This window comes from Coregonus lavaretus, assembly GCF_964263955.1.
Source record: "Coregonus lavaretus genome assembly, chromosome: 3".
NCBI classification, from domain to species: domain Eukaryota; kingdom Metazoa; phylum Chordata; class Actinopteri; order Salmoniformes; family Salmonidae; genus Coregonus; species Coregonus lavaretus.
In genome coordinates, this window is record NC_139990.1 from 1,844,208 (window position 1) to 1,863,083 (window position 18,876).

Below are 18,876 nucleotides of genomic sequence, written 5' to 3' on the forward strand. Positions count from 1 at the left end.
TAACAGTAGCGAAGCTATATACAGGGGGTACCGGTACAGAGTCAATGTGCGGGGGCACAGGTTAGTCGAGGTAATTGAGGTAATATGTACATATAGGTAGAGTTAAAGTGACTATGCATAGATAATAAACAGAGAGTAGCAGCAGCGTAAGGGGGGGGGGGGGCAATGCAAATAATCTGGGTAGCTAATTGATTAGCTGTTCAGGAGTCTTATGGCTTGGGGGTAGAAACTGTTAAGAAGCCTTTTGGACCTAGACTTGGCGCTCCGGTACCGCTTGCCGTGCGGTAGCAGAGAGAACAGTCTATGACTAGGGTGGCTGGAGTCTTTGACAATTTTTAGGGCCTTCCTCTGACACCACCTGGTATAGAGGTCCTGGATGGCAGGAAGCTTGGCCCCAGTGATGTACTGGGCCATACGCACTACCCTCTGTAGTGCCTTGCGGTCGGAGGCCAAGCAGTTGCCATACAAGGCGGTGATGCAACCAGTCAGGATGCTCTCGATGGTGCAGCTGTATAATTTTTTGAGGATCTGAGGACCCATGCCAAATCTTTTCAGTCTCCTGAGGGGGAATAGGCTTTGTCATGCCCTCTTCACGACTGTCTTGGTGTGTTTGGACCATGATAGTTTGTTGGTGATGTGGACACCAAGGAACTTGAAGCTCTCAACCTGTTCCACTTTAGCCCCGTCGATGAGAATGGGGGCGTGCTCGGTCCTCCTTTTCCTGTAGTCCACAATCATCTCCTTTGTCTTGATCACGTTGAGGGAGAGTTTGTTATCCTGGCACCACACGGCCAGGTCTCTGACCTCCTCCCTATAGGCCAGGGTTCTTCAATTCCGGTCCTGGAGGGCCGAAAAACTTCTGTTTTTTATTTCTACCTGGTAGTTAATTGCACTCACCTGGTGTCCCAGGTCTGAATTAGCCCCTGATTAGAAGGAGAGGATGAAAAACAGAGGTGTTTCGGCCCTCCAGGACCGGAATTGAAGAACCCTGCTATAGGCTGTCTCATTGTTGTCGGTGTCATCGGCAAACTTAATGATGGTGTTGGAGTCGTGTCTGTCCATGCAGTCATGGGTGAACAGGGAGTACAGGAGGGGACTGAGCACGCACCCCTGAGGGGCCCCCGTGTTGAGGATCACCATGGCAGATGTGTTGTTACCTACCCTTACCACCTGGGGGCGGCCCGTCAGGAAGTCCAGGATCCAGTTGCAAAGGGAGGTGTTTAGTCCCAGGGTTCTTAGCTTAGTGATGAGCTTTGAAGGCACTATGGTGTTGAACGCTGAGCTGTAGTCAATGAATCGCATTCTCACGTAGGTGTTCCTTTTGTCCAGGTGGGAAAGGGCAGTGTGGAGTGCAATAGAGATTGCATCATCTGGTGATCTGTTGGGGTGGTATGCAAATTGGAGTGGGTCTAGGGTTTCTGGGATAATGGTGTTGATGTGAGCCATGACAAGCCTTTCAAAGCGTCGTCTGCTAAATGACGTAAATGTGCCCTTGAGCAAGGCACTTAACCCTAATTGCTCCTGTAAGTCGCTCTGGATAAGAGCGTCTGCTAAATGACTAAAATGTAAAATGTAAATGTAAAGCACTTCATGGCTAAAGATGTGAGTGCTATGGGTCTGTAGTCATTTAGGCAGGTTACCTAAGTGTTCTTGGACACAGGGACTATGGTGGTCTGCTTGAAACATGTTGGGATTACAGACTCAGTCAGGGACAGGTTGAAAATATCAGTGAAGACACTTGCAAGTTGGTCAGTGCATGCTCGCAGTACACGTCCTGGTAATCCGTCTTTGTAAATGGTGACCTGTTTAAAGGTCTTACTCACATCGGCTCCGTAGAGCGTGATCACACAGTTGTCCTGAACAGCTGATGCTCTCATGCATGCTTCAGTGTTGCTTGCCTCGAAGCGAGCATAGAAGTAATTTAGCTCATCTGGTAGGCTCGTGTCACTGGGCAGTTCGCGGCTGTGCTTCCCTTTGTAGTCTGTAATAGTTTTCAAGCCCTGCCACATCCGACGAGCGTCGGAGCCAGTGTAGGATGATTTAATCTTGGTCCTGTATTGACGCTTTGCCTGTTTGATGGTTCGTCAGAGGGCATAGCGGGATTTCTTATAAGCGTCCGGGTTAGAGTCCCGCTCCTTGAAAGCGGCAGCTCTACCCTTTAGCTCATTGCGGATGTTGCCTGTATTCCATGGCTTCTGGTTGGGGTATGTACGTACGGTCACTGTGGGGACGACGTCATCAATGCACTTATTGATGAAGCCAGTGACTGATGTGGTGTACTCCTCAATGCCAATGGAAGAGTCCCGGAACATATTCCAGTCTGTGCTAGCAAAACAGTCCTGTAGCTTAGCATCTGCGTCATCTGACCACTTCTTTATTGACCGAGTCACTGGTGCTTCCTGCTTTAGTTTTTGCTTGTAAGCAGGAATCAGGAGGATATAATTATGGTCAGATTTGCCAAATGGAGGGTGAGGGAGAGCTTTGTACACGTCTCTGTTTGTGGAGTAAAGTTGGTCTAGAGTTTTTTTTCCTCTGGTTGCACATTTAACATTAGGTAAAACATATTTAAGTTTCCCTGCATTAAATTCCTGGCCACTAGGAGCGCCGCCTCTGGATGAGCATTTTGCTTATGGCCTTATACAGCTCATTGAGTGCGGTCTTAGTGCCATCATCGGTTTGTGGTGGTAAATACAGATGAAACCTCTCTTGGTAAATAGTGTGGTCTACAGCTTCTCATGAGATACCTAGAGACTTCCTTAATATTAGATTTTGTGCACCAGCTGTTGTTTACAAATATACACAGACCACCACCCCTTGTCTTACCGGAGGCGGCTGTTCTATCTTACCGATGCAGCATAAACCCTGTATGTTATCCATGTCGTCGTTCAGCCATGACTTGTTGAAACATAAGATATTACAGTTTTTAATGTTCCGTTGGTAGGATATTCGTGATCTTAGCTCGTCCATTTTGTTATCCAATGATTGTACGTTGGCTAATAGGACTGATGGTAGAGTCAGATTATCCACTCGCCATCGGATCCTTACAAGGCACCCCGACCTACGTCCCCGATATCTCCGTCTCTTTCTCCTGCGAATGAATGGGATTTGGGCCTTGTCGGGTGTCTGAAGTAAATCCTTCGCGTCCGACTCGCTAAATAATAAATCTTCGTCCATTACGAGGTATATAATCGCTGTCCTGATATCCAGAAGCTCTTTTCGGTCATAAGAGACAGTGGCAGAAACATTATGTACAAAATAAGTTACAAATAACGCGAAAAAACACACAATTGGTTAGGAGCCCGTAAAACGTCAGCCTTCTCCTCCGGCGCCATCTACCAAGATATCACTCTGCAGCTGTTCCATATGAATGCACAACAACACACTTTCACACAGCCAAGAGATGAAACTAAAACCTGTACAAATGGATGGAGATATCTGTGTTGATTGTAATTGGTCCAAGATAATCGTAAGAAGCTGCATTTTATGCATGTTGAGAAAGCTTTTTATGAAGAAGATAAACCTTTTCTGCCTAACAATAACAACAACAACAACAACAACAAAACAGGATGTTGGTCCTACAATAACAAACCAAAGCACACTGCTATGCTTTATTTAAACCCTTTTATCACTGTGACAGCTAACAGGACACAATGATATATGGGCTACTGTTGCTAAGGGCAACAGTGTGGAAAGCAGGAGGTGCGCAGTGTTACTGTGAATAAGCTATAACAATCTGTATTGAAACTGGTGGTGATTCCATAAGGAAGACAAGCCAAGACATCTCTTTTTTGGACAATGGGAACATTGATTAGTTACTCCCTAAGACTTGGCTCATTGAAATCTATTCTAAAGTGTAGATACACATATTCAAACACTCAAAATGAAGTAGTCAGGGGAACAAACCAACCAAACAAAGGCTCATAAGTGTTGCTGGACCCTACCTTTGAAAGATGCCATGATGCCAAAATGTTATTAGATATGTTCCACAGAGTATTATAGGTAATGAAGTACATCATGCTATACATGTGTTGCTAGGTCTCACCTTGGCAGGATGCCATGATGCCACTCCAGGTGCCGTTGGAGGTGCAGGTGCGTATGGCCGAGCTGTCGGCCTCCATGGTGTATCCCGGCGCACACAGGAATGTGATGTTCTGACCAATATCAAAGTCCTCTCCATACCTCATCCCATTGGCTGGAACCCCAGGGTCGCCACAGTTGATCACTGTGATTAGGCGAGAAGAAGGAGGGAGGGAGGGAGGGAGGGAGGTGAAGGGAGGGAGGGCAGTAGGGAGGGAAGGGAAGGAAGGAGGGAGGGAGGGAGGTGAAGGGAGGGAGGGCAGTAGGGAGGGAGGGGAAGGAAGGAGGGAGGGAGGGAGGGAGGGAGGGAGGGAGGGAGGGAGGGAGGTGAAGGGAGGGAGGGCAGTAGGGAGGGAGGGGAAGGAAGGAGGGAGGGAGGGAGGTGAAGGGAGGGAGGGCAGTAGGGAGGGAGGGGAAGGAGGAAGGAAGGAAGGAAGGAAGGAAGGAAGGAAGGAAGGAAGGAAGGAAGGAAGGAAGGAAGGAAGGAAGGAAGGAAGGAAGGAAGGAAGGAAGGAAGGAAGGAAGGAAGGGGCCAAAAGAGTGACTCAGTGACACAGTGTACTCTGTTACAACAAACAAATACAGTGAGGGAAAAAAGTATTTGATCCCCTGCTGATTTTGTACGTTTGCCCACTGACAGAGAAATGATCAGTCTATAATTTTAATGGTAGGTTTATTTGAACAGTGAGAGACAGAATAACAACAAAAAAATCCAGAAAAACGCATGTCAAAAATGTTATAAATTGATTTGCATTTTAATGAGGGAAATAAGTATTTGACCCCCTCTCAATCAGAAAGATTTCTGGCTCCCAGGTGTCTTTTATACAGGTAACGAGCTGAGATTAGGAGTGCTCCTAATCTCAGCTTGTTACCTGTATAAAAGACACCTGTCCACAGAAGCAATCAATCAATCAGATTCCAAACTCTCCACCATGGCCAAGACCAAAGAGCTCTCCAAGGATGTCAGGGACAAGTTTGTAGACCTACACAAGGCTGGAATGGGCTACAAGACCATCGCCAAGCAGCTTGGTGAGAAGGTGACAACAGTTGGTGCGATTATTCGCAAATGGAAGAAACACAAAAGAACTGTCAATCTCCCTCGGCCTGGGGCTCCATGCAAGATCTCAACTCGTGGAGTTGCAATGATCATGAGAACGGTGAGGAATCAGCCCAGAACTACACGGGAGGATCTTGTCAATGATCTCAAGAAAGCTGGGACCATAGTCACCAAGAAAACAATTGGTAACACACTACGCCGTGAAGGACTGAAATCCTGCAGCGCCCGCAAGGTCCCCCTGCTCAAGAAAGCACATATACAGGCCCGTCTGAAGTTTGCCAATGAACATCTGAATGATTCAGAGGAGAACTGGGAAAAAGTGTTGTGGTCAGATGAGACCAAAATTGAGCTCTTTGGCATCAACTCAACTCGCCGTGTTTGGAGGAGGAGGAATACTGCCTATGACCCCAAGAACACCATCCCCACCGTCAAACATGGAGGTGGAAACATCATGCTTTGCGGGTGTTTTTCTGCTAAGGGGACAGGACAACTTCACCGCATCAAAGGGACGATAAACGGGGCCATGTACCGTCAAATCTTGGGTGAGAACCTCCTTCCCTCAGCCAGGGCATTGAAAATGGGTTGTGGATGGGTATTCCAGCATGACAATGACCCAAAACACACGGCCAAGGCAACAAAGGAGTGGCTCAAGAAGAAGCACATTAAGGTCCTGGAGTGGCCTAGCCAGTCTCCAGACCTTAATCCCAAAGAAAATCTGTGGAGGGAGCTGAAGGTTCGAGTTGCCAAACGTCAGGCTCGAAACCTTAATGACTTGGAGAAGATCTGCAAAGAGGAGTGGGACAAAATCCCTCCTGAGATGTGTGCAAACCTGGTGGCCAACTACAAGAAACGTCTGACCTCTGTGATTGCCAACAAGGGTTTTACCACCAAGTACTAAGTCATGTTTTGCAGAGGGGGTCAAATACTTATTTCCCTCATTAAAATGCAAATCAATTGATAAATTTTTTGCGTTTTTCTGGATTTTTTTGTTGTTATTTTGTCTCTCACTGTTCAAATAAACCTACCATTAAAATTATAGACTGATCATGTCTTTGTCAGTGGGCAAACGTACAAAATCAGCAGGGGATCAAATACTTTTTTCCCTCTCTGTACACACATAACAAAGAAGCCATCCCCAGTCCGGACACTTAGAGGTGGAGATCTATGACGGCGGTTGAAGTGCAATTTAGGCCCCATTGTGGGTCTGGCGTGAGATGTGACTGGGGCTGTGACAACAATCGGTGGGAAACCTGATCTACAAATAATCTGAAACTACCCAGAGATATCTCCACTGGGCGAGATACCCCCCTCGCCTCATATATTACAAAATGATAGATCTCACTATCACGGGGGAAATCAATAGCTGTGAGCTGTGTTCTCATACGGGGGTCTCCTGGGTTTAACTTCCATAATCAATTCTGTCAATCTCTTACAACTATAATTCCTTTCCGTTCTGTGGAGGAAGGGGTGGAAAGTAGAGAGCAGAAAATAGAATGTTTACAGTCTACCTGGGAATTCAGATGAAAAGGAAACACGTTAGTAGTTCTGTGATCACCGCGACTGACAACTACAAACCCCAGAAGTACTGGAATTCCAGTTTTCCATACATGTTGTGTCTTTTAGGGAAAAAACGTGAGAACGACACTTCGGGAATCAATCATCGGAGGGTTAAGCTCGTAAACATATCTAGGTGGCATGGAAGATGTCTCGACCAAAATGCTAATGTATATCCAGCCCTGGATAGAAACCATGCATCACCCTTCTCAGCCTGCTCAATAAACACATGTAAAGACGCATCAATCAGTACTAGTTAAACATGCCACAGGCAAGGGATGCGTCCCAAATGACACCCTATTCCCTATGTAGTGCACTACTTTTGAGCAGAGACCTGAGACTATATAGGTAATAGGGTGTCATTTGTGACACACACCAAGGTCTCTCTGAAACGCTGCAGGCAAAGCATTCGGCCTGTTTAAGCATATATGGGCACGAAGAGGCATACGATCAAAGGCAATGAACCTGGCCTGGAGGAACGAGTGTGGTCTATAACTTCTGTCTAGTGGTGATGTGGAGACAGGCAGGCAGTAGTTTATAGATCTGGCAGTCCATTTCTGAATGAACTGAATCTGAAATACCAGGTGAGGTAGAGAGGAATTATCTACCTGAAGTGGAGTAAGTCTCTCTGTCTCTCTGTCTCTGTCTCTTTCTCTCCCAGCTAGCACATTGGTGGGAACATATTCCCACGGGGGGCCAGTATGAAAAATAAAAAAATTATGTATGCACTCTAACTGTAAGTCGCTCTGGATAAGAGCGTCTGCTAAATGACAAAAAAAAAATATATATACAGTGGGGAAAAAAGTATTTAGTCAGCCACCAATTGTGCAAGTTCTCCCACTTAAAAAGATGAGAGAGGCCTGTAATTTTCATCATAGGTACACGTCAACTATGACAGACAAAATTAGAATTTTCTTTCCAGAAAATCACATTGTAGGATTTTTTATGAATTTATTTGCAAATTATGGTGGAAAATAAGTATTTGGTCAATAACAAAAGTTTCTCAATACTTTGTTATATACCCTTTGTTGGCAATGACACAGGTCAAATGTTTTCTGTAAGTCTTCACAAGGTTTTCACACACTGTTGCTGGTATTTTGGCCCATTCCTCCATGCAGATCTCCTCTAGAGCAGTGATGTTTTGGGGCTGTCGCTGGGCAACACGGACTTTCAACTCCCTCCAAAGATTTTCTATGAGGTTGAGATCTGGAGACTGGCTAGGCCACTCCAGGACCTTGAAATGCTTCTTACGAAGCCACTCCTTCGTTGCCCAGGCGGTGTGTTTGGGATCATTGTCATGCTGAAAGACCCAGCCACGTTTCATCTTCAATGCCCTTGCTGATGGAAGGAGGTTTTCACTCAAAATCTCAAGATACATGGCACCATTCATTCTTTCCTTTACACGGATCAGTCGTCCTGGTCCCTTTGCAGAAAAACAGCCCCAAAGCATGATGTTTCCACCCCCATGCTTCACAGTAGGTATGGTGTTCGTTGGATGCAACTCAGCATTCTTTGTCCTCCAAACACGACGAGTTGAGATTTTACCAAAAAGTTCTATTTTGGTTTCATCTGACCATATGACATTCTCCCAATCCTCTTCTGGATCATCCAAATGCACTCTAGCAAACTTCAGACGGGCCTGGACATGTACTGGCTTAAGCAGGGGGACACGTCTTGCACTGCAGGATTTGAGTCCCTGGCGGCGTAGTGTGTTACTGATGGTAGGCTTTGTTACTTTGGTCCCAGCTCTCTGCAGGTCATTTACCAGGTCCCCCCGTGTGGTTCTGGGATTTTTGCTCACCGTTCTTGTGATCATTTTGACCCCACGGGGTGAGATCTTGCGTGGAGCCCCAGATCGAGGGAGATTATCAGTGGTCTTGTATGTCTTCCATTTCCTAATAATTGCTCCCACAGTTGATTTCTTCAAACCAAGCTGCTTACCTATTGCAGATTCAGTCTTCCCAGCCTGGTGCAGGTCTACAATTTTGTTTCTGGTGTCCTTTGACAGCTCTTTGGTCTTGGCCATAGTGGAGTTTGGAGTGTGACTGTTTGAGGTTGTGGACAGGTGTCTTTTATACTGATAACAAGTTCAAACAGGTGCCATTAATACAGGTAACGAGTGGAGGACAGAGGAGCCTCTTAAAGAAGAAGTTACAGGTCTGTGAGAGCCAGAAATCTTGCTTGTTTGTAGGTGACCAAATACTTATTTTCCACCATAATTTGCAAATAAATTCATTAAAAATCCTACAATGTGATTTTCTGGAATTTTTTTCCTCAATTTGTCTGTCATAGTTGACGTGTACCTATGATGAAAATTACAGGCCTCTCTCATCTTTTTAAGTGGGAGAACTTGCACAATTGGTGGCTGAATAAATACTTTTTTTCCCCACTGTATATGTTTTTCATTTCACATTGGTTGTGGGAACGAACCCATACATTTCCTGACCGGTAAAACTGAAGGTTTTTTAACATTCTGAGAAGAGAAGTGAACATTCTGACTGTACTGTTTTAATCTATTCAAACAGACCTCATTTCAAAAGGAACAAGCACTCATTAAGATCAGGTGTGGCCAATTAGTGGGCGCGGCCAACACACTTAACAAGATAGAGAATAGACAGAGTTTTGTTGATGCTGAGATCGGAATGTATATGTTTTTAAACAACATTCTTAGAACGTTCTCTGAACGTTACTACAGTTTTCTTGTGGTTTTTATGGAAAGTTGTATTAATGTTCTCGGAACAACTTGAAAATATGACTTTAGAACCATGAGGAAACCTGCAGGAAACATTATGCTGAAGTACTGACATTCCCACAGAACAACATTGTTTCTTAACATTCTCTGAACTACTTGTGAACATTCCCAATGTCAAACCAATTGGAGAACATTCTTAGAACATTACCAAAATTGAAATGAAATGTAACCATGTTTTAACTTTCAGGAAACATTCTGTAATGAAATACCAAGAAGAAAATGTTTTTTTTTTTTGTCAAAATCCTTAAATGTGCTGAGAATGTTCCAAAGCCAAACAACTATACTGCACCTTTCCCAGAAAGTTATATGCAAAATATCCTTAGGACAACCACACTCATCAAGCTCTAAGAAACATATGGTTCTCAGAACATTACCTGCTAATCTCTCTCTCTCGCTCTCTCTCTCGCTCTCTCTCTCTCCCTCTCCCTCTCCCTCTCCCTCTCCCTCTCCCTCTCCTGGGCCTAGATTTAAATCAGATTGACTCCCTGGCGTTGTCTTCTCAACTGAGAAGGAGCTGAAGAAGAGGGAAGAGCTGAGGAGGGTATGGTAATATACACAAGGTAACAGAGAGGCACAGAGGGATTGATTTCCTTATCTTGCTGGAGCAGGGGCAAAGGGCTCTTCTGACCTCTCCTCTCTCTGTCTCAACCCACCAGTCACTGTTCGTGTGCGTGTGTCTGTGTGCGTCTGTATATGCCTTTGTGTGTATGTGTGAGACCCCTTCTCTCTCTGTCTCAATCTTTAACCAGAAGGCTACCTTAAAGTGTCTCTCCTCTTGGATCCTTGTCTCACACTGCCTGGACAATTCCAGTTATAAAACAACCCGCCCTTCTTAGATGAGAGGAGCAACGTCTTGAAATGTCATGACAAGAGGATGCGAGATTAAAGATTCTGGAAGAGTTCCAAATGGCACCCTATTCCCTATATAGTACATTACTTTTGACCACAGCCCTATGGGTCCTGGTCAACACAGCCTGTCTTTAGCCTCAGCCCACTAATTTAACCCATCCCCCATCTATGACGTTGTATCACATGTCAATTTAGGTCACAGATATGAAAACGAAAGACCATAATCGAACATAGAAATACATCTGCTTACATTTAGCTAAGTGATATCTACTCTATCTATACTAAAATCGTCAAAAAAATCTTATGGTGTTATCAGTAGGAATTTTCAAACGTCCCTGTTCATTAGCACAACGGGTAAGTCCAGGGCCCTCATTTATACATTTGCTGATCTAGGATGAGTTTTGCCTTTGAGGTCATAATGAATGAGATGATATGGATCCTAGATCAGCACTCCTACTATGAGATGCTTTATGAATATGGGCCCAGAAATTAGGTAGGTTCCTGATCCCACTTACTGGTGCAGTTGGGTGCAGCGAGGTTGGTTTATGAAGACTTACTGGTGCAGTTGGGTGCAGCGAGGTTGGTTTATGAAGACTTACTGGTGCAGTTGGGGGCAGTGAGGTTGGTTTATGAAGACTTACTGATGCAGTTGGGGGCAGTGAGGTTGGTTTATGAAGACCTACTGGTGCAGTTGGGGGCAGTGAGGTTGGTTTATGAAGACTTACTGGTGCAGTTGGGTGCAGCGAGGTTGGTTTATGAAGACTTACTGGTGCAGTTGGGTGCAGTGAGGTTGGTTTATGAAGACTTACTGGTGCAGTTGGGTGCAGTGAGGTTGGTTTATGAAGACTTACTGGTGCAGTTGGGAGCAGTGAGGTTGGTTTATGAACACTTACTGGTGCAGTTGGGGGCAGTGAGGTTGGTTTATGAAGACCTACTGGTGCAGTTGGGGGCAGTGAGGTTGGTTGATGAAGACTTACTGGTGCAGTTGGGTGCAGCGAGGTTAGTTTATGAAGACTTACTGGTGCAGCTGGGTGCAGCGAGGTTGGTTTATGAAGACTTACTGGTGCAGTTGGGTGCAGCGAGGTTGGTTTATGAAGACTTACTGGTACAGTTGGGGGCAGTGTGGTTGGTTTATGAAGACTTACTGGGGCAGTTGGGGGCAGTGAGGTTGGTTTATGAAGACTTACTGGGGCAGTTGGGGGCAGTGAGGTTGGTTTATGAAGACTTACTGGTGCAGTTCGGTGAAGTGAGGTTGGTTTATGAAGACATACTGGTGCAGTTGGGGGCAGTGAGGTTGGTTTATGAAGACTTTCTGGTGCAGTTGGGTGCAGTGAGGTTGGTTTATGAAGACTTACTGGGGCAGTTGGGGGCAGTGAGGTTGGTTTATGAAGACTTACTGGTGCAGTTGGGGGCAGTGCCAGACCAGGTGGCGTTGGCTAGACACTGACGTGTGGTGGAGCCTGTCAGCAGGTAGCCGTCCATACAGGAGTAGGTGACGGAGTGAGAGTAGGTGGTGCCGTCAAGCCGGGACACACGGCCGTTACTGGGGGACCCCGGGTTCCCACACTGCACCGCTGGAGAGAGAGAGAAGGGGCAGATAGAGTTTGATTGAATGATTGGTATTATGTGATAATTCAAAAATACTTGTGAAGTTGTTTCATCACGTACTAGTACACTGAGTATACAAAACATTAAGAACACTTTCCATGACACACACTGACTAGGTGAAAGCTATGATCCCTTATTGATGTCACTTGTTCAATCCACTTCAATCAGTGTAAATGAAGGGGAGGAGACAGGTTGAGGAAGGATTTTTTATCCTTGAGACAACTGAGACATGGATTGTGTATGTGTACCATTCAGAGGGTGAATGGGCCAGACAAAATATTGAAGTGCCTTTGAATGGGGTACGGTAGTAGGTGTCAGGCGCACCGGTTTACCACTCAATATTAGGAAGGTGTTCCTAATGTTTGGTATACTTAGTGTATATTACAATAACAGAGCATTCTAAAGTATTCAGACCCCTTCCTTTTTACACATTTTGTTACATTACAGCATTATTCTAAAATTGATTAAAACAATTTTTTCTTAGTCAATCTACACACAATACCCCATAATGACAAAGTGAAAACAGGTTTTATAAATTTTTCCAAATTTATGAAAATAAAAAACAGAAATACCCTTTGCTATGAGACTCGAAATTGAGCTCAGGTGCATCCTGTTTCCATTGATCATCCTTGAGATGTTTCTACAACTTGATTGGAGTCCACCTGTGGTAAATTCAATTGATTGGACAAGATTTGGAAAGGCACACACCTGTCTATATAAGGTCCCACAGTTGACAGTGCATGTCAGAGCAAAAACCAAGCCATGAGGTCAAAGGAATTGTCCCTAGAGCTGCGAGACAGGATTGTGTTAAGGCACAGATCTGGGGAAGGGTACAAAAACATTCTGCAGCATTGAAGGTCCCCAAGAACACAGTGGCCTCCATCATTCGTAAATGGAAGAAGTTTGGAACCACCAAAACTCTTCCTAGAGCTGGCCACTCGGCCAAACTGAGCATTCGGGGGAGAAGGACCTTGGTCAGGGAGGTCACCAAGAACCCGATGGTCACTCTGACAGAGCTCCAGAGTTCCTTTGTGGAGATTGAAGAACCTTCCAGAAGGACAACCATCTCTGCAGCACTCCATTAAATCAGGCCTTTATGGTAGTGGCCAGAAGGAAGCCACTCCTCAGTAAAAGGCACATGACAGCCCGCTTGGACTTTGCCAAAAGGCACCTAAAGGACTCTCAGACCATGATAAAAAACATTCTCTGGTCTGATGAAACCAAGATTGAACTCTTTGGCTTGAATGCCAAGCGTCATGTCTGGAGGAAACCTAGCACCATCCCTACGGTGAAGCATGGTGGTGGCAGCATCATGTTGTGGGGATGTTTTTCAGCGGCAGGAATTGGGAGACTAGTCAGTATTGAGGGAAAGATGAATGGAGCAAAGTACAGAGAGATCCTTGATGAAACCTGCTCCAGACTGGGGGCGAAGGTTCACCTTCCAACAGGACTACGACCCTAAGCACATAGCCAAGACAACGCAGGAGTGGCTTCGGGACAAGTCTCTGAATATCTTTGAGTGGCCAGAGCCCGGACTTAAACCCGATCAAACATCTCTGGAGAGACCTGAAAATAGCTGTGCAGCGACGCTTCCCATCCAACCTGACAGAACTTGAGAGGATCTGCAGAGAAGAATGGGAGAAACTCCCCAAATACAGCTGTGCCAAGCTTGTAGCGTCATACCCAAGAAGACTAAAGATGCTTCAACAAAGTACTGAGTAAAGGGTCTGAATACTTATGTAAATGTGATATTTCCGTTTTATTTAAAAAAAAAAAACATTTGCAAACATTTCTAAAAACCTGTTTTTGCTTTGTCATTATTGGGTATTGTGTGTAGATTGATGAGGGAAAGAAAGAATTGTATACATTTTAGAGTAAGGCTGTAACGTAACAAAATGTGGAAAAAGTCAAGGGGTCTGAATACTTTCCGAATGCAGTGTATATATATTGCTTAGATTGGAGCATCTATAGGATCCTCTTTAATAAAGACTGTGTCTATCTTACTGTAAGCGTTTTGGGTGATTTAAATGCACTTTAAATCAAGAATGAATTGATATGAACTGATACTGTATGTCAATGCTAAGTACAGTATTTGTACTTTCCATGAAATCATCACTGCCCCTTTCACAACTCCCGTACTCCATCCCCATAGCATCCACTCAGATCCAGCTTAATAACAGTCAGAAATAAGTACTTAAAAGCTGTTTACAAGAGTGTTGAGAGAGACGGCTAGCATCAAGGTAAGAGTAGAACGATAGTGCAGCCATTGTTGTAGGGATCTCGGACATGGATTTATACAATGTCCAGGATTGGCTGTCAAGAGCTATGGAAGAGTAGCTGCCAAGGCAGCAGCTACTCTTCCTGGGGTTTATTATGGATCCCCATTAGTTCCTGCCAAGGCAGCAGCTACTCTTCCTGGGGTTTATTATGGATCCCCATTAGTTCCTGCCAAGGCAGCAGCTACTCTTCCTGGGGTTTATTATAGATCCCCATTAGTTCCTGCCAAGGCAGCAGCTACTCTTCCTGGGGTTTATTAAGGATCCCCGTTAGTTCCTGCCAAGGCAGCAGCTACTCTTCCTGGGGTTTATTATGGATCCCCATTAGTTCCTGCCAAGGCAGCAGCTACTCTTCCTGGGGTCCGGCAGAATTAAGGCAGGGATACAATTTTAATAGCATTACAATATATTTATTACAGAATTCACAACACACTAAGTGAGGGTGGGTTGGGCTGAGTAATGTGAAATGTATTTTACAGAGAGATACAACAGGCTCAGGTATAACAGATGGATTTCAAATGGAACAAGGCTTAGATCAACGCTGAGAAGGCTGAGAGAGTGAAAGCGATAGAGAAAGAGAACAAAAGAGAGATTGAGAAAAAGAGAAGGAGGGAGAGAGATAGGGAGAAAGAGAAAGCGAGATTGAGATAGAGAAGGGCCTGAAAGAGAGAAAGCGTGATGGAGAGAGAGAGAGAGAGGTACCCTGTCAGCCTTGTGTAGAAGCTGCCTGGCAACCCCCTCAGGGGCTGAGAAGTTAACAATCTGTAAATCTATTTAACTACAGAGCTGCAGTAGCTCAGAGGGAACAAGGAGAACACGAAGCCACTGTTTCGAGACGACTCTAATGTTATCCTGTCTCGTTGGAGATGAGATGAATAGGGTGGTTCAAAGGAGTGACACCTGGGGGGTTATGGGGTTGTGTCTGGGTGCCTGACTGACACCTGGGGGGTTATGGGGTTGTGTCTGGATGCCTGACTGACACCTGGGGGGTTGTGGGGTTGTGTCTGGGTGCCTGACTGACACCTGGGGGGTTGTGGGGTTGTGTCTGGGTGCCTGACTGACACCTGGGGGGTTGTGGGGTTGTGTCTGGGTGCCTGACTGACACCTGGGGGGTTGTGGGGTTGTGTCTGGGTGCCTGACTGACACCTGGGGGGTTGTGTCTGGGTGCCTGACTGACACCTGGGGGGTTGTGGGGTTGTGTCTGGGTGCCTGACTGACACCTGGGGGGTTATGGGGTTGTGTCTGGGTGCCTGACTGACACCTGGGGGGTTATGGGGTTGTGTCTGGGTGCCTGACTGACACCTGGGGGGTTGTGGGGTTGTGTCTGGGTGCCTGACTGACACCTGGGGGGTTGTGGGGTTGTGTCTGGATGCCTGACTGACACCTGGGGGGTTATGGGGTTGTGTCTGGGTGCCTGACTGACACCTGGGGGGTTGTGTCTGGATGCCTGACTGACACCTCGGGGGTTGTGGGGTTGTGTCTGGATGCCTGACTGACACCTGGGGGGTTGTGGGGTTGTGTCTGGGTGCCTGACTGACACCTGGGGGGGTTATGGGGTTGTGTCTGGGTGCCTGACTGACACCTGGGGGGTTGTGGGGTTGTGTCTGGATGCCTGACTGACACCTGGGGGGTTGTGGGGTTGTGTCTGGGTGCCTGACTGACACCTGGGGGGTTGTGGGGTTGTGTCTGGATGCCTGACTGACACCTGGGGGGTTGTGTCTGGATGCCTGACTGACACCTGGGGGGTTGTGGGGTTGTGTCTGGGTGCCTGACTGACACCTGGGGGGTTATGGGGTTGTGTCTGGATGCCTGACTGACACCTGGGGGGTTGTGGGGTTGTGTCTGGGTGCCTGACTGACACCTGGGGGGTTGTGGGGTTGTGTCTGGGTGCCTGACTGACACCTGGGCCATTTGGGGTTGTGTCTGGGTGACTGACTGACACCGTTCTCAGTCGTTCAGTGTGAAGAGACACTTTTGAGTACACCTCCTGAATTACAGCTCAGTCCAAGCTCCCTGTTTTCAATTCCTTTCAGAAATGATCCCTGCACAATGTGGGGAATGTTTGTAAGGCAGTGTCTCTACACAGTGGTAGATCAGAGGGAGCAGAGGAGGAGATGAAAGGAAAAACAACACCATTAGTACCAGCTTGGTGCCGGGAAGCAGGATGTCGTAGAGCGGAGGTGTGGAGGGACGCGTCCCAAATACCTACACTATATAGGGAATAGAGTGCCATTTGGGGCACAGCTGAGGATTGGGTAGCAGAGCAGTGTGGAGACTTGACTAGCTACATGCTTCCCTCAGCAAACAAGGATGGAGCCAATGTTCCTGTGTGCCCGTGGTGTGAGGGACAATGTTCCTGTGTGCCCCTGGTGTGATGGCCAATGTTCCTGTGTGCCCGTGGTGTGATGGCCAATGTTCCTGTGTGCCCCTGGTGTGATGGCCAATGTTCCTGTGTGCCCCTGGTGTGATGGCCAATGTTCCTGTGTGCCCCTGGTGTGATGGCCAGACGTTCCTGTGTGCCCCTGGTGTGATGGCCAGACCAGTCTCATCTAATTCTGGGTGTAATATGCTGCTAACTATAGGGACCCCTGCATAGGTACGGTGTGTCGTTGAGATACGCTGGCTAGAAATGAAATGGTACAGCCGCATGTTGGACTCAGAGGACCATATTTGTTGGGAGAATGAGTGTACAAAACATTAACATGCTCTTTCCATGACATAGACTGACCAGGTGAATCCAGGTGAAAGCTATGATCCCTTATTGATGTCACTTGTTAAATCCACTTCAATCAGTGTAGATTTTTATTTTATTTTTATTTAACGTTTATTTAACTAGGCAAGTCAGTTAAGAACAAATTCTTATTTACAATGACGGCCTACCCCGGCCAAACCCGGACGACGCTGGGCCAATTATGCGCCGCCCTATGGGACTCCCAATCACGGCCGGATTGTGATACAGCCTGGAATCGAACCAGGGTCTGTAGTGACGCCTCTAGCACTGAGATGCTGTGCCTTAGACCGCTACGCCACTCGGGAAGGGGAGGAGACAGCTTAAAGCAGGATCTTTAAGCCTTGAGACAATTGAGACATGGATTGTGTATGTGTGCCATTGAGGGTGGTCCTCTGTAGCTCAGCTGGTAGAGCACGGCACTTGTAACGCCAAGGTAGTGGGTTTGATCCCCGGGACCACCCATACACAAAAATTTATGCACGCATGACTGTAAGTCGCTTTGGATAAAAGCGTCTGCTAAATGGCGTATTATATTATTATTATTATAGGGTGAATGAGAAAGACAAAATATTTAAGTGCCTTTGAACGGGGTATGGTAGTAGGTGCCAGGCGCACCGGTTTGTGTCAACAACTGCAACACTGCTGGGTTTTCACGCTCAACAGTTTCTTGTGTGTATCAAGAATGGTCCACCACCCAAAAGACATCCAGACAATTTGACACAACTGTGGGAAGCATTGGAGTCAACATGGCCGGCATCCCTGTGGAACGCGTTCAACACCTTGTAGAGTCCATGCCCCGACGAATTGGGTCTGTTCTGAAGGGGGTGCAACTCAATATTAGGAAGGTGTTCCTAATGTTTGGTATACTCAGTGTAGGTCTCTCTGTGTGTGTATCTGTGTGTGTTAGTGCGCGTGTGGTCTCATGTTTGCGTGTGTGTGCGTGCGGTCTCATGTTTGCGTGTGTGTGCGTACTTGTGGTCTCACGTTTGCGTGTGTGTGCGTGCGTGTGGTCTCACATTTGCGTGTGTGTGCGTGCGTGTGGTCTCATGTTTGCGTGTGTGTGCGTGCGTGTGGTCTCACGTTTGCGTGTGTGTGCGTGCGTGTGGTCTCATGTTTGCATGCGTGTGGTCTCATGTTTGCGTGTGTGTGCATGCGTGTGGTCTCATGTTTGCGTGTGTGTGCGAGTGTGTGGTCTCATGTTTGCGTGTGTGTGCGTGCGTGTGGTCTCATGTTTGCGTGTGTGTGCATGCGTGGTCTCATGTTTGCGTGTGTGTGCGTGCGTGTGGTCTCACGTTTGCGTGTGTGTGTGTGTGTGTGTGTGCGTGCGTGTGGTCTCATGTTTGCGTGTGTGTGCGTGCGTGTGGTCTCATGTTTGCGTGTGTGTGTGTGTGTGTGTGTGCGTGGTCTCACGTTTGCGTGTGTGTGTGTGTGTGTGTGTGCGCGTGCGTGTGGTCTCATGTTTGCGTGTGTGTGCGTGCGTGTGGTCTCATGTTTGCGTGTGTGTGCGAGTGTGTGGTCTCATGTTTGCGTGTGTGTGCGTGCGTGTGGTCTCATGTTTGCGTGTGTGTGTGTGTGTGTGTGTGCGTGGTCTCACGTTTGCGTGTGTGTGTGTGTGTGTGGTCTCATGTTTGTGTGTGTGTTTGCGTGTGTGTGCGTGCGTGTGGTCTCATGTTTGCGTGTGTGTGCGAGCGTGTGGTCTCATGTTTGCGTGTGTGTGCGTGCGTGTGGTCTCACGTTTGCGTGTGTGTGCGTGTGTGTGTGTGTGTGTGTGTGTGTGTGTGTGTGTGTGCGTGCGTGTGGTCTCATGTTTGTGCGTGTGTGTGTGTGTGTGTGTGTGTGTGTGTGTGTGTGTGTGTGTGTGTGTGTGTGTGCGTGCGTGTGTGTGTGTGTGTGTGTGTGTGCGTGCGTGTGGTCTCACGTTTGCGTGTGTGTGCGTGTGTGTGTGTGTGTGTGTGTGTGTGTGTGTGTGCGT

General features: G+C 46.9%; 2 protein-coding genes across 3 annotated transcripts in view; both read right to left on the bottom strand.

Annotated features, from left to right (window-relative positions):
* The window catches only part of LOC311125099 (focal adhesion kinase 1-like), a gene marked incomplete at its 5' end in the record, with an annotated part of 1,344,976 nt that overhangs the window by 147,853 nt on the left and 1,178,247 nt on the right, over positions 1-18,876 (bottom strand). The gene's annotated exons all lie outside the window — the stretch shown is intronic.
* The window catches only part of LOC311110282 (CUB and sushi domain-containing protein 3-like), a gene marked incomplete at its 3' end in the record, with an annotated part of 541,145 nt that overhangs the window by 67,228 nt on the left and 455,041 nt on the right, over positions 1-18,876 (bottom strand). Inside the window, 2 exon segments of the mRNA XM_084152993.1 lie at positions 4,043-4,222; positions 11,687-11,863. Of these exon segments, the coding sequence (XP_084009119.1) occupies positions 4,043-4,222; positions 11,687-11,863 (357 nt within the window).